Source organism: Manis pentadactyla, chromosome 6 (genome assembly GCF_030020395.1).
Source record: "Manis pentadactyla isolate mManPen7 chromosome 6, mManPen7.hap1, whole genome shotgun sequence".
In the NCBI taxonomy this organism is placed as follows: Eukaryota; Metazoa; Chordata; class Mammalia; order Pholidota; family Manidae; genus Manis; species Manis pentadactyla.
This window is the reverse complement of record NC_080024.1, coordinates 18,201,834-18,228,092: the sequence shown is the minus strand read 5'-3', so window position 1 is coordinate 18,228,092 and position 26,259 is coordinate 18,201,834. Positions and strand designations below refer to the sequence as shown.

The 26,259-nt window shown below is 54.1% G+C and overlaps 1 protein-coding gene across 13 annotated transcripts in view; it reads right to left on the bottom strand.

Moving 5' to 3' along the window:
• The window catches only part of TNS1 (tensin 1), a 223,415-nt gene that overhangs the window by 103,901 nt on the left and 93,255 nt on the right, over positions 1 to 26,259 (bottom strand). For all 13 annotated transcript variants that reach the window (XM_036915898.2, XM_036915949.2, XM_036915957.2 and 10 more), the window contains one exon: positions 9,900 to 9,941. In XM_036915898.2, coding sequence (XP_036771793.2) covers positions 9,900 to 9,941 — 42 coding nt within the window. The remainder of the gene's footprint in view (positions 1 to 9,899; positions 9,942 to 26,259) is intronic.

Here is a 26,259-nt window from a genome sequence, read left to right as displayed (position 1 = left end):
CTGGAGGGCAGATCACAGGGCCTTCTGTGATCGGAGCACCAATCTCCCAGCTCCAAAGCCCTCACTCCACAGTCTGTTTAACCAGCCTCCCTAGACACTGTGGGTCAGATAACACAGAAATGTGGTCAGATAGAGGAGCTGGAAACAAAGTACCTGCCCCCGGCCATTACAAGCCCTGAAGAGCCCCTTGTCCGCTCTGGGTAAAGCCTCCTAAGAGGCCCCAACTCTTAGCATAGCAGAATGAGACAGGGTGTCTTGAACTTGAATGTGCCTCAGAATCACCTGACAGACTGTTGACACACGGGTGGCTAGGCCCCAGCAGAGGGTCTAATCCAGGGCACTTACGGTGGGACCTGAGAACGTGCACTTCTAACAGGTTTCCGGGTCCAGGGATGACACTGAAAACCACTGGCCTAAGCTAACAGCTTTAGCAGCAGACTACCAGGGCCTGTCCTGCCACTCTACTGTGTGCCCTCGAGCAGGTCACTTTGTCCCTGATGCTCCTCAACAGCACTGCATGGTGTTATTCTGTGGGAATCAAATGAGATGAACCACACTAAGCACTTAGAACAGGGCCTGGCACTTAGGAAGCTCTCACTAAATGTTAGCTGTTATTTATCATCTCCACCCTGCACACTCCCAAGGCCCAGGCCCTCCCCACCCACCCTACCCCACCTTGACCCTCCTGCCCCACCCCTCCCCAGTGGAGCACAACGCAGACTGGCCAGTCAAGTCAATATTAGAAACCATAAGCCTCAGCAGTGCGAGGCTTCCCTCCCTGCCAGCAATCATCCAACCACCAGCTCCTCTGTCCCCGCCCCTGCCCCCACCCCGTGCCAGCTGGAGGCCAGCCACCGGGCCAGCCATCAGATGCCTTCAATGTACTGGTCAAGATGCTTTCTGAGGAACTAAAAACTGCCAGAGGCTCCTCCCAACCTAAACAGCCAGCATCTTCCTGCAGTGTTTGCAAACACAGCAAAGCATGCTGCTCAGCTCCCTACCCTCCCAGCACAGTCCTCCCAGGATTTAAGTCCTGCTTCCCTGGTTCCTGGGGGCTGCCAGCCCTGGGGCTACTAGGAACGTGCAGAGAGGCTTGGGTGTGCTATGTGGAGGTCCCAGACCACCTGGTGGAGGCCCACGAGGCCTACCTCCAGCATACAGACTGCACACACACCCACAACCTTTGAACCACTCCTCAGAACATCAGCTCTGAGAGGGGCTTCAGATAGCATCTCCTCCCTCCCCATTTTACAGATGGGAAAACTGAGGTATAGAGAAGGAGGACTCATCCAGCCTCTCCCGGTGAGGCTCATGGCAGGACCAGGGTTGGCACCCAGGCCTTGTAAAGCCCACCGCTGGGCTCCCTCGCTCAGAAGGATGCAGCTGAGGGAGCCCAGGCAGGGGCAACCCCCATCTAGCCCCACCCCCTGCCCAATCCCAGGTGAAACCTGGATCTTAAGGACCCTGCAGCTTTCCGAAGCTGAGGGCAGGCAACTCACCCTGCCAGGAGTCTTCCAGCATCCCCCTGCCCCCTCGCAGGTCAACTCCGAATCCTGCCTGGGAGCAGGTGGCAGGTTTTGGACCCAGCACCACTTGATAGCCAAGCCTTGCTCTTCATGGATGCCTCTGCTCTAGAGTCTCAAACTCGGGGGTCCGGAGCCAGGCACGGACAAGGGTGAGCATGGCTTGGGGAGCAAACGTGAGGCGGCAGCTGTGGCTGGACTGCTGAAAGCACAGCCCTACACCCTGAGAGCCCCCTCGGTGCCTCACCCGCCCTACCTCTTCTGGGCCCTGGCCTGGAGATGCCTTTTCATAATGTTAATGCTGAGCAGTTCACTCAGTGCTAATGATGCCCTGGTCACAGTGTAATATCAGGCCTTTCCCTTTCGTGATCATCCACCCTCGTAACCACCCCACGAGGTAAGCATGGCCCATTCTACAGCTGAAGGTCTGAGAGATTAAATATCTTGCCCAAGGTTACATGGCTACTAGGCAGGAGAGCCGGCACGTGACCCCCTGCTCCTTCGTTCCCCACCTGCTCATCTCCTCTCCCTGGCCAGGATCTTCATTAGAAACTCTTAATCAACTGCCCCCCTGTTGGGACCATGTTTTCTGTGAATTAAAGACTGATTGTCTCAGGTTCCAGAGAAAGGGATTTCTTCAATGCGCTTCCATAGAAAGAGGAGGAAATGGGCTGTAATAGGAGAGACTGAGATCAGATAGCAGAGAGAACTTCCTGAGCGTGAGGGGTTGTGAACCACAGGGTGGTTAAAGGAAGCTGCACATCCTTTCCTCAATTTTTTTTCCAAAAAATAGACACGCATGCCCTCTCCATGCCCGCATTTACCCCCCCACCCCCAGCTGTGTGGGCCTAAGGAGGGGCCAGGAGGGGTTACACAGCTGGGAGGTTGGGGTGGCTGGCATGACTGCCTGGAGGTTCACACAGTAGGACATATCCGTGGCTGGCAGGGAGGGTGGGCTGGGAAAAAATGTATCTGTGGGCTGCTGTTTTGGAGGAAGGAAAAGGCAAGAGCTGCCGCGGGTGGGGGGAGGTGCCCAGGCTGGGTGGCGGGGAGGGTGGGGAGACAGCTGGCGGGGTGCAGACTCGGCCTCCAGAGGAACATTCTGTCCAGAAATTCCTCACACCCTTCCCTCTCCCACCCCTCCAGCTCTCCCCACTCTTGCCCCCTGGGAGGCCTGGAATCTGGGCAGATTTTCATGCCAAAAAGACCTCATGATGTCACATCTACCGCCATAGACGAACTGTGAGGTCACAGGCAGGCGGCCTGTCACCTGGAGGAAGCTGGGGGGAGCTGGGGGATAGGGCCAGTGAGGGCTAGATGGTTCCTCATCCCCAGGACCCAGAGCAAGTTATTCTGGGCTCTGTTGTTCCAAAAATAGAACCCTAATGGGAAGGGCAGGAGGTGCCATGTAAGGGGCACTTAAGGGGGTGGGGCAGGGAATGCCTATGACAGATCCCACGCTGAGACCTAGTAGTAACAAAAGAGACCACAGCAGCAGGGGTGACCCCCTTCTGGCAAATGCAGAAACTGTGTTTCCAGGGAGGCTGACCTGCTATGTTTGCCCCTCACCACCCTGGGAAGGGGGAGCTCCTGGGGAGACATCAGCACAGAGGGAGAGTGCTGAGCAGGCAGGGCTGGGCCGGGCCGGGTGGGAGGGAAGCCCGCAGCCAGGGTTCCCTGAGTTTCTGGGTGAAGTGGCTCCAGGGGCCACATCCCCTCTGGGGCAGGCCAAGGCCACCAGAGGAAACAACACAGGCTGCCTGTGATGAAATGGAATGTGATGCCTGATTTTCCCTGCACCCTCCAAGAGGAGCCTGGGCAAGCCCACTCCTGTCCTCAGGCCCCACCCCAATTCACCCTGAGGGACCCAGCACCCAGCTCCTGGCTGAGAGTGGGCAATTGAGGACACCCCCCACCCCAGGCAGCTTGTGCATGTGCACCAGGCCAGCTGGAATATTTCTCTCCTGCCACAGTCCCTGCTGGATGTAGCTCTCCTCTTCAGCCTGGGCCCTTCCTCCAAGCCCTTCTGTTCACCCTTACCCAAATCCTCTCTACCCTACGCACAGCACCTGCACGAGCCCGGTCTGGTCCACCCAGCCCTCCTCCCGCAGCCACTGGCCCCTGAGCCACACCCCACAGCTGGCAGCTGACTCCTCTCAAATCCTCCTTTGGGTCACTTCTCCATCCAATGCCCCATAACAGCCCTCAGTGCTTGGCTCATCAAGTTCCAGTTCCCCAGCCAGGCTTCTGGGCTCCTCCCTTGTCTGGGCCCTTCCTCCTTCACCGCCGTCCCCTCGCTCTACCTGCAGCCTCTGCTCACATCTCCTCACTGCCCACCACCCATGCCATGCTGGTGGCCACCTCCATTCCCACACCACACTGCTCCCACCAGTGCCTCAGTCAGGGCCACCAAGGTGAGACAAGTTTGCCTGGACCCCTGGTCCCCCCAGCAAGGGCAGACTGGCCAAAATATTTACCCTGGACTTTTCCCAGTTCCCCTCAGGCTCAGTCATGTGTCCCAAGGCCCTACACCCTCTGTTTCAGCCCTCCCTCCTTCCTCCCTCCTCTCTTTCATCTGCTTAAATCTTAAACTGGACTTAGGACAGGAGGCGGACTTCCTCAAGCATCATAGTGCAAACTGCTTCCTTTCCTGGACCCCAAGGCCACCTCTGTCAGAACCCCCAGTCAAGCACTAGTTTCTACCCTATAGTTCTCTCTCTTCTTTCCCAGTGAACACGGTTCCCCAAGCGCCAGGCCCTTCACCTGACTTGGGCTTCTCCCATGGAGGTCCCAGGGGTAGTGTTCAGCACCCTCCGGGGAATGTGTCCCTTCAAAGACAAGCCTACAGGCAGGACCTCAGTGGGCCCTGAGGACTTCCACCCAGGCACTCCCCAGGGACTCCCCCAGGCAGCCCCACTGGGCCATTGTCAGTGGTAGAGTCTTCAGAATCTCCCAAAGATGACAGCCCATGGCCCACTCAGTGCCCTAGGATGGAATTCATCAGGGCCTGGGGTGCAAAATAACTAAAGCAACCAGTAGTCACTGCTTGATGGAGAGCACGACAGCAGTGCCAGGGCTGAGGGGCTTCAGGCCCTCCTTCGGAACCAGGTAACACCATACCTCCTCTTCTCCCATGGGGCAGCACAGTGCCTTCTGACCCTAGATCAGACACTGGGGCACCCGGGCAAGGTCATCTGAAAATCTCAGGCCACCACTTCACACCCATTAGGATGGCTACTACCAAAAAGAAACCAAAAAATCAAGAGTTTCAATGAGGATGTGGAGAAATTAGAATCTTTGTGCACAATTGTTGGGAATATAAAATGGTACGGCCACTGTGGGAAATACTATGGAGTTGCTCAAAAAGAAAATAAATTAAAAACAGAATTACCATATAATCCAGCAAATCATTTCTGGGTATGTACCCAAAAGAACTGAAAGCAGAGATTCAAAGCAGTATTTAAACACCCACATTCACAGAAGCATTGTTCACAATAGTTAAAACATGGAAGTAACCCAAGTGTCCATTGACAGATAAATAGATAGCAAAATGGGTTCTATACATATGATGGAATATCATTCAGCCTTGAAAAGGAAGGCTGTTCTGACACATGCCACAACATAGAAGAACCTTGAGGTCATTATGCTAAGTGAAATAAGCCAGTCACAAAAGACATGAGGTACATAAGTAGTCAAATTCACAGAGATAGAAAGTAGAATGGTGGCTGGCAGGGAATGGGGATAGGGGCGTGGAAAGTTAGTATTTAATGGGCACAGAGTTTTCCATTTTATAAGATGTAGAGATTTCTGGAGAGGGATGGGTGATGGCTCCACAATGATAAAAATGTATTTAACAGCACTGACTATGCTGTCAGAAATGATAGCAATGGTAAATTGTACGCTGTGTGTATTTTACTACAATTTTTTAAAATAATTAGAGTTAAAAAAAAAAAACCTCAGGGCCTCAGTTTTCTCACCTGAAAAAGAGACTGGGCTAAATAGCATCTAAAGTCCTCTCCCCACTGTGGCTCTGTACCTACTCCCTCTTCACCTGCCTTCTAGAACACCTGGCACCCTGGCAGAAAAACCCTGCAGCCCCAGCACTAAAACAGTCCTGGCTCAAGGTAGGTGCTCCGGAAATGTTTTTTGGTAGGAAGGATTGAAGGAAAGAGAAAGAGAGATGCAGTAACACTGGGCACACAGAAGCTAGCTAGGTGGGCCCGGGGATGGTGCTGTTCAGAAGAAATCCCGGAGGAGAACACCTAGTATATCAAGTATTTACATCAGCAGTAAGCACCAAGGGGATGCTGGGGAGAAAGCAGAACCAGGAATCCCAAACCCCACTCTTGACACAGCACCGCCACTGCTGTGTGACCATGAACAAGTGACCTAGCCCTTCTGAGCCCCAGTGCTCCTCAGCGCATGTTCCTCCTGCCTTCCCAGAATGCGCTCACATCTTCCAAGACTCCTCAAAATTCGCTGTGGGTTGAGAATTGCCCAGTGTCAGAGGAAGGGCTTTGAAAACCACAGGTGCTATGTAAGGGAGTGGCAATTGTCATTCTCGGTGGTCGGAGGGTGGACTGGGGTACCAGACTACTGAGTCGCAATGCCAGCTTCCCCTCTGAATAGTTGGGTGGCCTTAGACCTCAGGTTCCACAGCACCTCCCTCAGCTTGAAGAATAAATGAGTTTATTTTGCAAAGCTTGCAGAGCAGTACTTGGCAAATAGAAAACTCCATACAAGGGTTATCTTTTCACCATTGCTCTGATTGCTATTACAGGTGAGACCAGCCTGGCTTCCCCATTACCTCATTCACCCCCCACACACCCAACTGCCCAGCCCGACCTCCAATTCATCCCACAAGGACATTTTGAGCACCTGCCACAGGGCTGGCCTGTGTGAGCAGAAGCAGTGGGCACCTCTTCCTCCCCAGCCCAGGTCTCCGGGGTGCCAGGCTGCACGTGCAGAAGGGCTTGCCATCCGGCTGACCTCGGTGGCCACTCCACTTGGCTATCACCCTCGGGAAATTCCTTTCGACTTATATTTGTCCAAAGCAGAGAAAAGCTGCTTCAGCTCTTTCCAAGGATCAGGAATGTCCATGGCAAACAGGCGCCCTCCCCTCTCCATCCTGCCCCAACCAGTGGACCCCACAGGAGGCAGGTGACCCTGGGACCCTTCTCCCCAAGGCCTTGGGCAACATCTGTTGAGTAAGATGAAAACATGGGTTGAAGATTAAGCCACTTTGCCCCAGCTGGCCTGGCTCAGGCTGGAAAATGTATTTGGCCGACAGGGCTCAGAACCTGGGCAGAATTCCTGTGCCCAGAGAAGCAGGGTCCCAATCCCAGAGGGGTAGAAGTTAAGCAAGATGGGTAAGAAAGCCAGAGGGAGAGCTGGGGCCAAACGAGACATGGAGAAAACACAACAGACAGACGGAAACGTACTGTGAGACCCGAGCGAGGGAGCAGGGAGGCAGGAGAGCCACTCCGCAGAGGCTGAAGGGCAGGCAGCATAAAGAAAAGGGAAGGAAAAATACAACCCTCCCTTTCCTCCCTCTGGTGAACCTGCTCAAAGCACTTGCCTCGCCTGCCTTGAGGAAACAGGTGCTGAGTGCTCTCTGGGGCAGCCAAACCTTCCCCGCTTTCCCCTGAGCCATTGTCCCACTCCCTGCGGACAGGACAGCGGCAGAGCCTCCAACCGGAGGCCTTCCCCCGAACAGACCCCCGCCCACCAGCAAGCCAGGGAATAAGAGCAACAGCAGTCCTGTTTATCAAGCACCTCATCTGTGCCAGGCATCCAACTGAATGCCTTTCTCCCAGCCACTCAATAACCATGTATTGAGCATCTACTACATGCCAGACGGTAGGGATACAGCATTGGATGCAACAGATAAAAATCCCCTATTGTCATAGAGTTTACATGCTGTAGGGAAAGCCTTGTGAGTTAGTAAAATGTACAGTGTATCAGATGGTAATGCATGCTAAGGGGCAAAGAGAGCACGAACAGAAGGGAGAGGGAGGGGTGGAATCTGATACTTGAGTGAAGACCTGGAGGAGAGGAAAAGCCTGGCAGGTATTTTCAGGAAGTGCTATCTAAGCAGAAGGAACAGCAAGTGCAAAGGCCCTGAGGCAACAACATGCCTGGCTCATTCAAGGACCAGCAAGAAGGTCAGGTGACTGGAGCAGAGTGAGTGATGGATCAAGCTTCTAAGAGATGAGGTCAGAGAAGATACCTGCCATGTAGGGCTGTACTGGCAAATGGACCTGGGCTTTTACTCCAAGTAAGGTGGGCAGCCATTGGAGGATTCTGAATACAGACTAATTAAATGGATTATTTGCTCCTTTTTTTGCTCTAAACAACCTTAGAGGGTAGATGCTGAGTCCCAGTGTATAGAGGGGAAACTGAGGTCCAAAAAGCTTAAGCAATGTGTTCAAGGCCACACACCCAGGGATTGGGGTGCTAGAATCCAGAAGGAGGTAGTCTAACTGCCTAGCTCCTGACCACTGCCGGGGGCCTGGGCGGCAGGTTCTAACTCAGGTAGGGAACCTCAGGGCGCACAATCTGATGTCACAACCACTCTGCCACCAGGTGGCCGATCCAACCTCCGCAAAGGTCAGAGCCCACCTCCACGAGTGGGGCACATCAGAGATGGGAAGATTCCACAACCTCACTCCAGCAGGAGCCCCTTCTGGTGTCCAGCTACGATCCCCCAGCTGGAACACCAACCTATTCCCTTTTGTCCCTACCCCTCCTCGCATAAACAAAGCTCACAAGACTCCCAAAGGCCAGGCATCTGGCTCCTGCCTGGAAATCCCTAAACCCCAGACCCCCAGACATCCTTGACCAGCCAAGGACATTCTGTTCTCAGTGGCGAGGTGGCAGTTGGGTTGAAATGATGAGACTTATGTTCACTCCTCCCTCCCCTCCCCACTGCCCTGCAGGGTGAACCTCTGCAATCCCAGAGAGATTTCTCCCTGGCAGTTCCAAACCAGGCCTGCCCTCTGGCCTCTCCCAGCAGCCCCCACTCCCACCCCTCTGCTGTTGTCAGATGGTCTTCAACTGGGCTCTGTGTGAATAACACTCCACATCTGGAGCAGCATAACTGGGCAGAGCTGAGGCCTGGGGGGCTTGAACTGTGTGAGACAGGGAGGAGGAGCCCCTGCAAAGAAGGGAAATAGCTCAGCAGGGCCTGGGCTGAAAGTGCAGAAAGCAGCGACACTGCTCTGGGTCCTGGGGGTGTCTGAGTCACAAGCCAAGCACTTTTGCATACTTTATTTCATTCCATCAGCGATCCCAAGTGGAGTGTTGAGAAGGCCTTTAGAACATCCAGTGCAACCCCTCTCTTTGCCAGAAACGGAAACTGAGGTCCAGAAAGAGGGTGGATCAGGTCCATTGTCACAAGGCAGAAGGATGTTGGAGGGAAAGAAAGAAGCCAGGTGGCCTGACTGAGATTCCAGGATCCAGGCTGAGCAAGTCACCGCACAGGAACGCAGATACCTGCACTGCCTGGGCCCTGTGACACCCTTGTCCCCCACTGCACCCCCACCCACATCAGTGTCACCACAGGAACCCTTGAGCCAGCCAACCAGATTGTGCCCATGGGCCCTCCATGACAATACTCCACCCCCTACACACACACACACACGCACGCATGCACAGACCCCTTCCCCTCCAGCCACCAGGGCCCTGCCTGCCTCCAGCGGGGGACTGGGGAGCAGGAAGGGTAGGAAGGCAGGCAGAGGGCAGGGAAGAAAAGTTCCCAACATTCCAAATTAGCCCAGCCGGGATCAGTCCAGAGCAGGCCCCTCTCCACAGACCATGCACCCACTGGAGTCCTGCCCCTGTCCAAGCTTTTCTGAAACCTGACTGGGGGGTGGGGAGGCACTGGGGACAGGAAGAGGAACCAGAAAAGCAAGAGTCAGCCAAGGAGCTTGGAGGTGGTATAGGCGACCTGAATGTGAGCAACTGCCCAGGTAGATGAACTCTGTGGGGTCATGGTATCCATCACCCTGCTTCCAGCTGAAAGGTACCTGACCTGGAACCTGGCAGATAGAAGGAGATTCCATCTCCTGGTCCTGTAAGCCCCTGGACAACAGGCACCTGGCCAGGTCTTAGAGACATTCAAGATGCCCTTTTATGGTTTTTTCTAAGGACTCAAGTCTCAAGAGTGAAGTAGGCCCTGCATCTCATCAGAAGGGACCTCATGACTCATTTCCTCCCAGTCCAGCTCCAGCCTCCTTGGGACGTGTCCCCCTCCTCCTCCTTACCTAATTGCCCAGTGCCCTCTACCAGCATGCTTGGGTCTAAAGTGAGCTGTAGCCAGGAAGCTGAGGAAAGAGGTGGAGGGGCCAGCAGGGTTGGGAATGGACTGTCACTCACCACCAGTTCATGGCTGGATGGAGGAATGCAGGGGGCAGCCACCTGTGGGAGGAACAGAGAGAGGGCCAGGTTAGCAGCTTTCATTCCCATAGAAAACCAGGACCTCCTGCGATCATGCCAGGGCCCCTCCTCCATGCCAGACACCCCTTCCCTCAACCCGGCACACCCACACCCTCCAGTTAGAGAGTCTGTTGAAAGACTACACAGCAACATGGAAAACTGCTTAGGCAATAAGGCTCCAGGGAAAGAGGGCAAAAATGAAATGTTCATCATAAATTTTAAATTCTGTAAAAAATATGCAGACACTGAAAGACGGGAGGTCAATGTACAGAGATTTTAATAACAGTGGGTTAAGTTAATAAGCATAAGGATATTTTTCCTTTGTTCTATTTTCTGAATTTTCTACATATGGTAAGATTTGCTTTCAATTTTTTAAGAACGTGTGTAAGACCTCTATAAAAGGAAAAGTCACCTCCTCTGTGCCCCCCAATGCCAAGGTATCTCGTCCAAAGGTCAGAGCAGCAGACAGTGTCTGGGTTCCCCACAGTGTGTGGGAAACATGTCGGCGAGACCCCCGCCAGCGCCCCCCAAGAAAGCCATGGCAAGACTAATAATAAACGGCGGAGGCCTTGAGCAGTGAGAGCGCCCTCTGTGGGTGAGCTTGCTATTATTTTATCATCACCTCATCTTCCTCCCTGATGCAGGGGGTGTGGGGCAGCAACTTGGGCCCCCAGACAGAGAGGGAGGGGGAGTGGGAGAGGGCTGGACTGCTCCCTACCCTGAGATAACCTTCCCACCCCCCAAGCCAGGCAGCCAACCACCACCTCAACAATTAGCAGGGCCCTTTATCAGAGACTCAGTGCGGTCCTTTTTTCCTAGCTGGGACACGTTTTTCTTGGAGCTCATGCCTCAACCTTGGCCCCAGTTCCCAGCCCAAGCACCAGGCAGGGGGCCCACAGAGGAGACAGAGGGGGAGGCTCTCCCTCGGACATGACGGCGTCTGGGCACAAGCTGGGGATGACCAAAGCGGGGGTGGCTGTCTCCTGGTACTGGTAACCCCCTGTCCCAGCCACTACCCCAGTGGAGCAGTGATGGGGACACCTACAGCCCCAGCTAGGGCTGCTCACAGAGGCCCCCCTCAGCCAGCTCCTCCTTCCACCTGACCCCCAACTGTTGTTTGACCAGCCTGAGAGCTGCCCAGGCTTGATGCACCCGCCCAGGAGGGACAACACGCACAGGACAGTGTGCCCTGGAAGGGCCGGAGAGGCTGGGAGTCTGCTATAGGCCGCCTGTACAACTCATTCTCCAGCAAAGAGGCCTGAGTTGAGTCTCAGTATCCATCGCCCTATACTCAGCATTACTCCAGGACAGTTAGAAGAATCGTATGAGGCCAAAAAAAGAAAAAAGGAACAATATCCAACACATATTGAATATGTACTATATGACAGTCATTATTATCAGTACTTTACCCATGTTAACACATTTAATCCTTTCTCAACAACCAGTGAGGTAGGTGCTATTACACCTCCAGTTATGGTTCAGGGGGCACAGAGAGGTTCAACAACTTGCCCAAGGTCACACAGCTGGTAATTGGGATTCGGACCCAGGCAGTCTGATTCTCAAGATGGAACATGAAGGGGAACTTATCACCCCCCATTTTCAGGAGAATGAGGGAACATGGGGGGAAATGCTCCCAGAAATTTGAGGTTCTTGATACACACAAGCATAGAACCCTGACTATTTTAGAAGTTTCTGGGGGACAGAGTCTGGGGTGGGATGGAGGGTGCCTGGAGACCAGACAGGAGGGAAGGGAAGGTCCTGGAGGCAGCGGCGGCCTGCAGGGATCCCTGCCTGCCCTGCCCACCAGACAAGGTCTCAGCCACAGGGGCCACTGCTGGCCCCGCCAGGCACCTTCAGGGCAGGAGTCCTGTGTATCTAGCAATGACCCCCTCCCTGTCTCCTTCCACCCCCAGCCACACTAGAGGGTTGTAGCTTTCAGCCTCCTGGGGCCTGGGCCCCAGTCTCCCCACACTCCATCACCTAAGGATCCCTGGGGCCCTGGGAGGGAGTGGGTACAATGCACAGGACAGCACTCTGCTCTGCTCCTTTCTTCAGAGCCGGAGGCAGGTGGGGCTGGGAACCTGAAGGCAGGACCAAGCTGCAAGAGGAAGGGATGCTAAACGCTATGCCATGCCCTCCAGACCCAGGCAAGTCCCAACCACGATCACCAGTCTCCCCATCCGCTAAGTGAGGGTGGGCTTCTGGTCCCCATTTGGAGACTGGGGATTGGGGGTGAGGGAGGGGGTTATGGACACATTTCGAGGCAGGAACGGGATGAATAAATATCTTCTGAGACAAGTGGAGGGCCTCCCTCCCAGAACCACCCAAAGACAGTGGAAAGAATGGGGTTGCAGGTGTCCTGACCTCATGTCCCTTCCCCATCCCCCTGAGGAGCCAGGTCCCTACCCTGCCACCCCGTAAGGACTTAGATCTAAGGGGGAGCTGTGGGCCCCTAGCCAAAGGACCTGATGCCTGGGCGCCCCTCCTGGCCTGCTGCCCCCAGCAGCCTCCTCCCCCCACCGCCCACAGCTGTGCATTCCAGGCCAGCGGCCGGCCAGCCAGCCCACTAACTTTGTTGTGTGTTTCAGTGTTTCTTGTCTCTCTCTCTCTCTCCCTTTTTTTAAAGCAGAGAAATGTTTCCTTAAAAGGCTCTCTCCTTCCCTCCGGCACCCTGGCCCCTGGCCACTCTCTCAGGAGCCTGGAATGTGCCAGGGAGAGCCAGGCCCCCCTGCCACTCCGTGGCCCGTGCCCCATGGCCCCACACTCCTGGTGTCAGCAGGGACCATTCCCACTCCCCTGGGGGGACCCGAGAAAGGAACCCTCCCTCTGCGGAGGGGGCAGACCCTGGGCATCTGCAGGGGCTCTGGGCGCCAGCCCTGCCATCTCCTTGCCCCCCCAGGGCTGCCAGCGGAGAATTCCAGAGCTCAAGCTCAGAAAGTCAGCCTCAGGTCAACCTCTTCCCCTGGTGTACCTCCAGTGGCCCATCTACACTCTGGGGGCTGGGGGCCTGATGCTCAGCCTTTCCACTCCGAAAACCATAATAACAATAAAAGTAGCAGCAGTAAATACTCGCATCACACCTGCTATACGCCAGGCACTGTCCCTCACACTTCACATAAATTAACTCATTTACTCCTCACCACAACTCTGAGCGTCCCATTGTATGGATGAGGAGGCTGAGGCACAGAGAGGCTGGTCAGCTGTCCAACAGAGGAGCCAGGATACAAACCCCGGAGTCTAGCTCCAGGCAGAGACGTGCTCCTGCCTCTCTGCTGTGCCGACTCCCCTGTAAACACCAGTGTCCACAGAGCCACACGTGACGACAATATAACAAAACGCTTACAGAGTGTGGCTGTGTCTGCTATTGTCCTAAACCCTCTCCTTGGACTCATCTGGTCCTAATAAAAATGTATGGGGTAGATACTGCTGTCACCCCAACATCATAGATGAAGAAGCTAAGGCACAGAAAAGGTAAGGATCTGCCCAAGGCCGCTGCAGCAGAGCAAACTGGCTCTGGAGCCTGGAAGGCACAGAGACAAGGATGTAGCCCGAAGGTGAGTGTGACCAGGCCCAGATCAGGGCCAATGCCTGGCATTTAGCAGCCCCCCAACCACTAGTATTTTCTGAATGTCAAACTTCTCAGGGCACAGTGCCAACAACACCCTTGAAGACTCCCCCCAGCACACCAGGGTCTCAAGCTCCAGGCAGCAGCCAGGCAGGGAGCTCCCTGCATGACCTGATCCCTGCCCTCCTCTCCACCATCATTCCATGCCCGAGCCCATTCTCCTTGCCCAGACCCAAAGCCACACACAAGGGATGGTGGGCTTCTCGGTCCTTCGAACACATCTAGCTCTGCTCTTTCTCAGGCCCTCTACATAGCTGGTTCCTTCCCTTCCTTTGGGCTTTGGCATAAATGCCACCATCCCAGAGTGGCCCTCCCTGAATCCCTTAAGTTACACACATGTGTACACACACACACACACACACACACACACACACACACACACACACACACATAGTATTCTCTCCTGGACTCCTATCTCTTCCTTAACAGACCTAATTATAATTCATAATTACAGATGATGTGCTTCCTTCCTTGTCTGCAATCTCTCTCCCCCTCTAGAAATCAGGTTGCATGAGGGCCAGGAGCACATGTTATTCATCACACTACTCCCAGCACACAGTAGGTACACATTAAATATTTGTGGAGAGATGAAACTCAAGGCCTGCAGAAGGGAGGCACCTGTAACCCCTATGGCACAAATCACTGCCATTCATTAAGCACCTACTGTACACCAGGCACCAGGGCTAATCCTGCCATATACCATTGTCTCTGAGCCTCCAGTGCTACAGAGTCAGGTGTTTGCTCCCATTTTATAGATAAAGAAACAGAGGTTCAAAGAGGTCAGACACTTGCCCCGGGTCAGTCAGCTGGAAAGACGCAAGCTGGAGGGGAGTCTTGGTCTGTGGTCTCCAGGCACTGCTCTTTGTAGAATAAGAGGAAACTCAGGCCCCGTTTAGCACTGCCCCTTCACCTCCCTACTGTGCACGGAGCAGCCCCTGACCCCCAACTGGGTGGCACTCCCATCCTCAGGGCCCCAAGTAAGACCTTGCCTGGCCTTGCAGAGGGTCTCCCCACACCCATGCTGCCTGGCGCATGGAGCTGGACAGGACAGCTTACTCCCAACTAGAACCACTTGAATCTCTGAATATAGCATTTCATTCGATCTTAAGCAGAAAAGTCCTTTTTTTTTCTTCTTATCTCTTGCTAGTCCTTTTCTGTGAGTGTGGTTAAAATGTACATAACACAAAATTTACCATTTTAATCATTTCTAAGTGTTCACTTCAGTGGCATTAGGTACAATGCTGTATAATTCATCACCACCATCTATTTCCAGAACTATTTTATCATCCAAACAGAACCAAACAATAATTCCCTGACCCCCTCTCCCCTGGTAACCCCAAATCTACTTCTGTCACTATGAATTTGCCATTTCTAGGCACCTCGTCTAAGCTTCCTCTTACATATAAGAGGAATCACAATATTTGCCTTTTTGTGTTTGATTTATTTCACTTAGTGATCTGAGCTGAATTATATTCCCCCAAATTCATATATTGAAATTCTAACCCCCAATACCTCGGAATATGACTATATTTAGACACAGGGCCTTTAAAGAGGTGATTAAGTTAAAGTGAGGCCATTAAGGAGGGTTCTAATCCAATCTGACTGGTGTCCCTATAAGGAGAGATTAGGACCCACAGAGAGAGGCCTCAGAGGAAGTCAAACCTGCCAGCACCTGGGTCTTGTACCTCCAGCCTCTAGAATTGTGAGACAATAAATGTCTGTTGTTTAAGCCACCTAGTGAGTGTTATTTTGCAATGGCAGCCCTAAGAAGCCAATACACTTAGCAAAATGTTCTCAAGATTCACTCATGTTGCAGTGTGTATTAGAGCTGCACTCCTTTTTATGGCCTAATACTAGTCCTTTGCATGACTACACCACATTGTGCTAACCCACCCATCCACCCATCAATGGGCACTTGAGCTGTTTCCAAATAAGTTTTTGCTGACACTACTTCACATCCCTGCCCCGACAGCTCCAGGTACTCATCTCAAGTGACACCAAAAGGCACGTGGAAGGGAAGGAAACTGGGTTTGCAGAGCACCCACTGTGCATCACAGAGCTGGGTGCTCTACATGCACTATTTTATTTAGTCTTTGTCATAACTTATTGAGGTAAGCAGGCTCAGAGAAGTTCAGCAATTGCCCAAAGTCAAATAGGCAGTAGTAGCAGTAATGGCAGGGGCAGAAGTGAAGGCTGCTAGAATGTTCTGCGTGCTCGCGAATGCCAGGTGCTGTGTCTTATCCGTCCACTCTTGATTACCCATTGAGGTCGGGATTAGTAACCTCATCTCACAGGATCTCAGGCAGTCCTCCCAACAATCCCGTGAGATCTGAGACAGCACAGCTACTAAGTGACAGGGCCAGGATGGCCATCTGGATCTGCCTGACTCCAACACCTGCTTTTACCTGCACACCACACTGCCTCCCTGGCCGGATGGGGCACACACTGTGGCAGCGGTTCCAGGGGCCGTGGGAGCACAGAGAGTGGGGTCGGGGGCACCTGAGCCAGGCCTCGCAAGGCACTGCTTCCATCTGTCTGCTCTGTGTCCCACCCAGCCCCCTGGGAAGCCCCCAAGGGAGGAAGCACAGCAGCCACTTTCCTTGGGAAGCCCTGGTACCTGGCTCAGAGCCTGAGGTTCACCAGGCACAGGGGAACAGTTTTGAAAGGAAGAGTTGTGGAAAGGGCGTTTCAGGTGGAAGTAAGCACGTGACCACAGCATTGAGGAAAGAACCACTAGAAGCCCCCTTTGGCTGGGACACAGGATGGTGGAAGGAAGGAAGGAGGGCACTGACGGGCGTATTGAGATGATAGCTGCAAACCCTCTCTCCCGGCTGGACCACAGGCACCTTCGACTGCCTGGCAAAGGACTGAAGACTTTTGCCTGCTGGCACTGGGGAGCCCCTGAAGGTCCCTGAGTAGGGCAGGGTGCAGGGGGAGGTGAAGGCTAGGGAGCTTAAGGCAAGCAGGAGAGGTGCAGCATCAATACTAATATTAATGGAGGGAAGTAGAAAGGCAGGGGAACCCCTAAAGCTCAGGGGAACCCTAAAACCTAGGGACCCTCATCTCCACCCCAACAAACCACCTGTTTGGACAGACCTTCCCAACTCCAGCCTCTCCATCTCTTCCCCCACCAAGAGCCTGGGAAGGCACCTCTCCCCACTCCCCACTCCCGAGGGTGGGCGGTCCCCAACTTCCCCTCCTGCCCTTCCCAGAGAAGGCCAGTCCTGCCCACAGCTCTGCCTGCTGCTCACCCTCTGGGCTCCACTCAGGGAAACTGGCCGGGATGCAGCCATCTTCTGAGCCCTCGTCACTGAGGCACCTGAGGGGTCAAGAATAATGAAGACAATGGTCCCCAAGGGATCCAGCCTGCACGCCCCATTCCTGAGGGGAGAGCCAGAAAACCTTCATCTGTGGACAGCCCAGCCCCTCAGGGTTCACATCAGGGTCCCTGGGCTCTATCAAGAAGGCCCCAGATGACCCCTGGGAGCTGGCAAGGGCAGCCTGGGAGGCCCAGCCAAGTGGACAAGGGGCGGGCTGGGAAGCCAGGTGGGAGGCAAGTGTGCACCCCTTCAGGGCCTGAGGACACTCAACAGGTGGGCAATTACAAAATGCCATGGCCACGGGGCAGGGGGTGGGGGCAAGGATAAGGCCAGAGGCGCAGAGGGCAGAACCCAGCATGGCTGGAAGGTGCTGGCCTCCAAGGCCAAGCCCCAGCACTGGGCGAGGGGTTCCGAGGGAGGCGGGGGCCACTGCCCTGGCTCATTTCCTCCCCAGGCCCTGGCCGCCCCTCCAGGCTGTCTCTCCTCACCAGAGCCTGCTCCCGGCCTGCTCAGCTGTTTCCTTCCCTTATATAGAGCTCTGTTCAGGATCAGGGAAGGAAGTGCATCAAGTTCCTGGAGGCAAGAAGGGGCCTGTTCCCAAGGACACCTTGAGCTAAGGCGGGGGAAGGGTATGTCCCAGCCAAGAGTCCCCTCCAGAGCCAGGGACCAGCCAGGGACAGGGAGAGGGCTTGACCCCTTCCCCAAACCCAGGACAGGCTCTGACCCAGAATCCAGGGCCACTGAGACACAGGGGAGTCTCAGAGGCCAACTCAGGGTACTGCCCCAGGGCCTTAGACCCACCCCTTCCCCAGAATCCTCCTGGGCCACCCATCTCTTGGACCACTGATCCAATCAACCTGCTCCCTGGGCTCCAGCAGCCTACCTTTCTCCCGAGCCTTCCCTCTGTCTCAGGACCCTCTTCTCAGGCCCCACTCACTGGCCACCCCAGCCCACTGTCTGCCTCAAGGTCCCACAGCACATTCAAGATGAAGCTCTCCAGAAAGGGAAGTTTCTCTGCAGGCAAACACCCCCCAACCTCAAGCCTCACCCACACAGAGCAGCCCTGACCTGTGCAGTCCAGCCCTACACCAGGCGAGAGCCGGGTGTGCCCTTTTTGAGCCTGGTGGAATGTGTCATTTCAGAGCAGCCTTCAGCCAGAAGGTCCTGGCCACAGCAAAGGGCAGATGGGGAGGGCCTAGCCGAGCAGGTCCCCACCCACTAAAGTTCTTCTGGAGAATGGCATAAGATAGCACCCATACAGCCTGTGCTGGTGGCCCAGGTGGTTGTGAACACTTATCTGAAGATCCACCTACTCTGGAACCAAGCTGAGACCCCAGGGTGCCCAGCTCAGGGGTCACATTCACCCACACCCACAATCAGTAACTCCAGGAGGGCTGAGGTGACATACTGCCAGAATTCTTATGAGGATACCCTAGTGAGCAGGAGAATCAGAGATGTTGTTCAGCAAATCTATACTAAGCGCCTACTATGTGCAGGGCCCTGGGAGCACAAGAGAGTAAGCCAGGGGTCTGAGAGGGGCTTGGCAACAGCCACAAACAAAGGGTAGGGCACACAGGACAGCCAGGAGGCACAACAGGGGCAAGTAGGTACAACTGAGCCCAGGGCACCACACTGGTCAGCAGCCCAGACTCGCGGCCCTGTCCCCACTCTGCCTCCCCCTGGCTCTGCCACTGACACCCTCCCCGCTCCCCGCCCCCACCCCCGGCCACCCAACACCGTTCAGCCAGAGACCTGAGTGTCCACCTGGACTCCTCCTTGCCCATCCCAGTCCCCTGAATCAAAGAGATCATTACAACAGCAAGAATCCTCCAAGCAAAGGTTTCCTTGCCCTCAGCCTTGGCCCTCTAATCTATTCTCCACTTGGTAGCCAGGGAACCATTTCTAAAATGCATATCCAGCCATGTCACTCCTCTGCCTCATGTCCTTCCATGATTTCCAGTCCCTAGGGATAAAGTCCAAGGGCCCCAATACGGTCCTCGTGGCCCTGCGGGACCTGGCTGTGTCTCTTCTCAGACCCCTTCCTTACTTCTCTGCCTCAAAGCCCTGGCTCCAGCCAGAGAAAACCACGCTCAGGTTGGCTCCTGTCCCATGTTGTACGCTCTGAGGTACCAGGGGCTATCAGCCCATTTTTACAGATGAGGCTCTGAGAGGTCACTCGTTTAGCCCAAGGTCACACAACCAGTAAGGAATGGAACCAGAGTTCCACTCTGGGGGTACCCCAAGCCTGAGCTGTGCTCAGAGCCCATGCCACCTTGCCCAGTCAGGGGTCAAAGGAAGAGTTTCACGGAGGGCATGACCTCTGCAGTGGGGGAGACGTCAGGAGCGGGAGAACCAACAGCAGAGCAGTCCAGCTGGGCCCAGGGCGCACGAGGCAAAATGGAGAAGGTGGGTCAGAGAGGCAGTTCATGGCCATACTGTGCATGGTCCAGAGAGCTGGGCTGAGGCAAAAATCCAGGGCCCTGGAGTAGCCCACTGCCTCCATGACCTGTGTGAGAGGGCATGGGCCAGGAGCAGAGCTGGAGGCCCAGATTCCAGCCTGGAACAGGCCGCTGCCATCACAGTGAGAAAAAGCTCTGAGCTGGGGCCAGAAGCAGAAAAGCGAGTTACCAAGGGAGCTTCTAGGGGACGTGAGAAGATGGAGAGGTCAGACACCACTGAGACCCTGTCTGGAGGACTCAGAGGAAGCATGACCTCTGCTATATAAGCAGAGATGTTGACTGGGCAGTTGAAATGCAGACTTCAGAGTTGCCTTCTCCTGAGATCCAGAGAGCAGGGAAAACCCCAGTCCTCCTTCCCCGTCTGGAGAAGGGCCATTTGTTCTGAAACAGGGGGTTGGATGACATGGCCCACAGCACAAAAAGCACAGTTTCTAGGAAGTTCCTAGAAGAATCTGGTCAAGGAAAGGGCTGTGGTCTGTGGTCAAGGTTCCAGTGGAACTGGGGGCAGGACGAGGTGACAGAAATGGGAAGCAAGACCAGGCATTCATTCAACAATGCTGACTGAGGGCTCTTTGGTGCCAGGTTCCCAGCTAGGGAGACAGAGATGAATAAAATGGCCCAGCCTGGGAGGGGAACCTGTGGCCCAGTGGAGGAGACAGGCATGTAAACAGAATTATCAAAGAGCCTAGTAACTGCTATAATGGAGGTATGAAAGGGGCTATTATTTCACTAGGATTCAAGTCCTTCTGTTTTTCCAGAAATTACACCCAGAGAGACACTGCCAACCCCACCCTCTCATTCCCCACTGAGGGTTTCTGTCCCTAGATGAGAACTTTAAGGGACAAAAGTCTTTGACCCTAAGCTGTGCTAGAACAGTAAGGCAGGAAGGATGCATGGGAAAGAAAATCTAAGAGCAAGGGGGAAACCCAAGAAGCCAAAGGGCTCGGGAACTGCTGAGAATGTGCCAGCAGCCCTGGGATGCAGCGCAGCAAGCTAGGATAGAGGGGTGGGGGTGGAGAGCCATCCCCAAATTGCGACTTCTGTGGCTGGGGCTACACTCAAACTCATGCAAACATCAGAGGGTGCCTTTGCCTTCTTAAACTAGATCAGAGTCTGCTGACAGGCCAGGACAATGACCCACACCTTCCCTTCCACACATGCATGGTGACTTGCAAACTGCAGGTGGTTACTGCCTTGTTTACCAACCTCAAAGATGCCATGGATTGCCTGGGCACCATCAACTGGATAACAGTTTTAAAAGAAAAAAATGCCACCCAAAATGCAAACTTCAATTGTAAGATGCCTTCCAATTTCAGAAACATTAAAATGTAAAAAAAAAGGCATCTTGGGTTTGAAGAAATGTCTTACATTTCTGTTGGTTCTTCAGGCTCCCTAAGCTGCCCAAGGCTGCTGCTGAGCAGGAAGTCCTTCCCAGAGTCTGCCTACCTCCATTTTTAAAGAGTTAAGACTTACCAAAAGAAAAAAATACAGTGAAAAGCAAACACAACCCCACATTACCCAGGATATTCCATATCCTCAAGGCCCATCTGTCACTTTTATGTTCCCTAGACTCCTAAAGGTCATTTTGCCTCATTGCCTGACTCCCCAGTCTGCTCTGAATCTGACCAAAACCCCGTAGCTGGGAGCAGGTTCAGTTCTGAAAGGTCATTACCCCTCTGTGTATACTGGGGAAACAAGTGTCTGTGGATCCTTGTTTCCAAATTCCTGACCACACCAAGAAGCCATGAGTTTCCAACTAAAGGGCAAGAGGTGGGGTAGAAAAAGCCCTGAGCCAGGAGTCAGGGATGGGCTCAAATACCAGCTTGCCACAGAGCAGCTATTAAGACCTTGTTGAACCTCCCTGACTCTGATTCCTCCGCTGTAAGGTGGAGGGAGGTAAGGAGACTTACTTTGCAGAGGCTGGAGAATTAAACACAGTTGACTTGAGTTGACCTGAGTAAAACCTCCTGGAGCATCACCCATGCTTGGCCAACAGTAGTTGGCTTCATTGAGCCAAAGGCTATTACTGCACGTGTCTGGATCTCAGCGTCTTTACTCACAGAGCAATAAATTGAACAGTGCCTACTATGGCCTGGCCCTGTTCTAAGCATTTTATGTGTCCCGACTCATCCAATCCTCACTTGAACCCTGAGAAGCAGGTTATGCCCACTTTACAGAAAAAGAGACTGAGGAGCAATAACCAAAGGGGCAGGTGATTTTTTAGGTCAGAGCTTGGGACAGTGTAATACCATGCAAAAGATTCCCATCAAAAACGTCTACTTTTTTTTCTTGAGCTTTCGATTCTTACATGACCTAAGCTTTAGTTATCTGAAAATTCACTCATATTGAAAACCCCCAGACCCCAGATGGCAGCGACAAGAGGAGTTAGGATGATCATTCTGCACAATTAGAGCCTGTCAAGGGCTGGTGTTCTGGAACCCCATCTGTTCTGGTGGAGGGCAGCAGGAGCCCCGGAAGCAGGAGGTCCCGAGGGCAGGGCGGTCCAGCTCCAGGTCGCTCCTTTAAACCCATCTGTGGCTGAGTCGCAGGAAGCCCCTCTCGTTCCCAATTAGCCAGCAGCAGAGACTTGAAGCGAGGCCAGCTCTGAAGGCCAGCGGAGGCCTGGCTGTCACCGGCATTGTTCAGCTCCATCTGACGCATATCCACCCCCCTGCAATGTTTCCTTGTTCTCTGGGAGGACCTCCGGGATGCACGCATCTGAAACCAGGTCTGGAGGAAGGGCGGGGTGGAGGGAGGGGCAGCGGAAGACCAGGCTCTATCTGGCTCAGAAAACACAAGTAGATTTTGAAGGACAGGAGAGAGAGCTCACATCAGATAGAGACCTGGTGACCCAGAGACACTGCTGTGGGGCATACACACAGTTCAGACGCCCTGCGGCACACATAGAGCAGCGCACAGCCACAGGACCACTGCCAGGTCCAGATGCAAAGTCACTCCCTCATGCTCTGGAGTTCACCCCAAGCAGAGCCACCCAGACAGGAGCACAACACCACCAACAACACAGCGCCCCCCCGGCGGAGCCCTGACCACAGTTGATTACAGAAAGCCAGAGCAAGGAGTGACCCCTGTGGGCAGACAGGGGAGGGAAAGCACGAACCAGCAGAGGTGGGGGATTCAAGTCTGCAAGCTGACCCAGATCTTAGAGGGTGTTCTTTCCAAGTGCTGACAGGAGCCTGCCCACCCACTGTGGCTGGCCCCATGAGCCCTGCCCATCCTTCGGGAAGAGCAGGTGACTGGTGGGTAAAGCAACCTGATGGAAGCTAAATGTCAAATAGAAGGGTAGGTGTCAGAAACAGGAGGGCAAGGGCATGAACCATGGAGCAGATCCAATAGGAGGCTAAACATCCTGAAAATTTTGGGGTAGAGGTTTAGGAACAGGAATTTCAGGGGTGGAGGTGGTGAGGAGGAGCAAAACAGAGTTTAGGGCTCGTGGGATAACCACAGTACTTGAGTACTGTGTACGTCCGACACAGCACCACACTTAATCCTTTTAACAATATGTACAATAGGCAATACTCTCTTTTTCCATAGGAGGCCACTGAGACTCCGCAAGAAAAAGTAAGTTGCCCAAAGTCACACAGTTAAGAGCAGTTGAGCTGGGACTCAAACCCAGGACAGCCAGGCAAAATCTACACTCCTTCAGGCAAGCCATATCACCTGGGTGCTTAGAAGACAAGGGAATGCAGCTACAGAGTCTAGGGAGTGTGGAGGTACAGATAGTAGGTGGGACTGGTGTGCAGGGGCACAGAGAGGCAAAGGGGACAGGGGCATGGGTGTGCCGGCCTGGACCCCCAGCCCTAAGGAACTCAAGCTGCTATGACTCAGTGACTGGGCCTCCAGGGAGCATTTCCAGAGCCCCAGACAGCTCTGCAGTCTAGGAGTCACCTGCCCTCAGAGACACTGAGCCATTACTCACAACTGTTACTCATTCTTCGGTGCACCCCTGCTCCCCAGCACATCACTTACTCCCACTCTGGTCCCTGAGAGTGGCCAAGGGGAAGCCAGTCCTCCAGCTCATCCCCACCTGAGTCACCAGGACTGAGACCCGGAGACTCTGGCCCGCTCTGACCTGACAGCTGTTACCCTCTGCTCTGTTCCAAGCCATGCAGCTGCCTGGAAGAGAGGTCAGTGGACAGAGAAACCGCCAATCCCCAGGCTGGAAGGGAGACCTTCTGAACATCTCAGCTAGCTTCCCAGCAGATGCCAAGACCCATCAGGGCCCCTACCTCCATGCTAGACACTCTTCCAACAGCCTCAAGAGCAAGACCCTGTCTGTTCAGAAAGATCCATAGACTTGCAGAATTTCTGCAGTGGTTAGAAAGAGAGAACTCTCCTAATTCCAACCTCTCCTCCCACAAATGAGGAAACTGAAGCCCAGAGTGGGAAAGTGATTTGCCCAAGGTCACAGAGTGCCAAAGGGGGACAGGAAACAGGCCCCAGACCATCCGTGGCACTGCAAAGCCCCTCCCCCACCCCAAGTCTGGACAGAGCTCTGAAGTCTACCCTCCCTCCCTCCTGTTGCCAAGCAACTGCTCATCCCACCACACTCCACTTAGGAGAGCTAAAGGTGAGATGAAGAGGGAAGGACGAAGTCGCAGCCACATGGTGAGTGCAGAGCAATGACTTTCTAACAGCGAAGCAGCATCAGGAACAGCCTGCCCAGTGGGCAGCGAGATGCACCACAGGCCTTGTGGAAGGCCTGGAGCTAAAAGGCCAGGCGCTCTGGTAGAAGATAATGGGAAGAATTCCTGGGGTCCCAGTTGGGGATTTGGAAGAGTCCTGGCCTCCTCTCTGCTCACCTCTCCTCCCTTGCCCCTCGCCTCGGCTCACCCCTGCTCTCCCAGGACTCCAGCCTGGAATCCAGGCCTCCGCTCCCACGCTCAGCTCGGCTCAGCTGGCCACCGCTGAGGCAGCTCATAAGGCACGGACATCCTTCGAATCCTCCCAAGGAGCCTCATCTAGCTCTTGGGCTCTCCCACCCTCCTCTGGGCAGCTGCACCTACCCCTGCCGAGAAGCTCCTGCCCCACTCTCTCCCTCTGCACCAACAGTAGTAAAATAAGAACAGTAATAACAACCAAGGTTCCTGGCATGTCCTGCATGCTAGACACAGATCTGTTTGTCTCCCACATTTTACAGAGGCATAAACTGAAGCACCAGCCAGTTAGGTAAGTTGCCCATAGTCACAGAGCCTGTAAGAGGTCGGGTCAAGACTGAAACCAGACTGTGGCCAGAGTCTGTGATCTTGACCACCACACCGCCTCGTGATAGGACCTGGCTCCAGGAAATCAGAGCTCCTGAAATCCCGCGCCCTCGTCCAGATACCATCCCTGAGCACCCATGGTGGGCCAGGCACTGACCTTTGTGACGCGCAACATTCCTCTTGGCTCTGGACAGGCAACCCCCACCACACCATGGCTGAACACTAACCAGGCCATTGACAGTCAGGCCGGGTACCTGCTGCCTCCACCCTGTTCATTCATTCATTCAACAAATAGTGAGGGCCTCCTGCGTGTCAGGCAGATGGGGAAGGATGCCTCCAAATGAAGCCTTTTGATTGCTGAGAAATATGAGCTGCCTGCAGTTTAATCTCACTTCCACTTGCTACAGTCTGTCCATTCCAGTCTGTTTGCAAAAGCCATGCCAAGGAGGGCTCTCATCTGGCCTGAAAGATCTCCTAGGAAGGAGATTTCAGTGCCTTCTCAGCCTCCTTGTTCAGGGGAGGAGGACAGCAACATGGGAAGGAAGCCCAGAGACATGAAGTGACTCAGAAAAGGATTTCCCAGCCCGGGACAGAGAAATTTGAATACAGGACTCAGGGGCCTGTGCTTGTGTCCTGTCCTCAGGTCTCCCTGGCCCACTACAGCCTTCATAGCTGCCCAAATCACCTTCCTAAAGAACACCTACATCATGTTTTTCCTATGCCCTCTGCTGCTCCCCTCTTTAAACTGGGCCAGAAAATCCCCCATAGCTAGTTCCCGAGGAACAACTCCAGGCCCCCCCAAAGCCAGCCCTTCCCATGCACACCATGTTCTGCAGGCTTATCCTGTGCCAGGCCCTGAGCTGAGCACTTCACTAATAGGGCCTCATTTCATTCCCACCATAACTCTATGAGATTGGGATGTTAACCCCATTTTCCAGATGCAGACACTGAGGTTCAGCCCAAGGTCACTCAGCTAGTAAGCAACAGAACTGGGGGCTGGTGCCATTATCTTATTTACATTGTTACATGAGTGCCACTGTACCTGTGTGCGTGTCTTCCCCCTGTGCCTAAAGAAGTCCTTGTCCCCTCTCCCTTCTGCAGAACTCTTCATCAATCTTCAAAACCCATCTCCAATGGCACCTCTTTTTTGAAGCTTTCTCCACTCCACCAGCTCACATGCACTGCACCCTGTTTGACATTCCCTCAGCATTTTGCAGAAACCCTCTGTGCACTCCCCTTTGTCTCCCATTAGACCATGTCTCCCTGGCCTTTGCAGCCCCATACCCATGGCACCTTGTCTGACATAGGATTGATGCCCAAAAAGACTTTTAAGTGAACAACTGGGGGCCCTGTGTGCCAGCCAGACTCAGCCACTGCCACACAGCCTCCTAAGTGGGTACGTAGGCCCTGCCTCAGGCCAAAGAAGTGGATCCCCAATACAAGCAGGCATTGGGTGACTCCAATACAAGCAGGCATTGGGTGCCTCCATCACAGCCCAATCCCCCAGCTCATGTCCCTTGTGGGGGGCTTCTCCGCATGCCCACCCCCCTTCCTGGCCTGGCAACCCCTCTCTGCTCAACCAGCTCTCTGGCTGTTCTGGGAGTCTCAGCCGGTGATTAGGGCCCTAATCAGCAGGACTTCCTGCCAGCGCTTGCCAGCGGCGGGGGCAGGGCA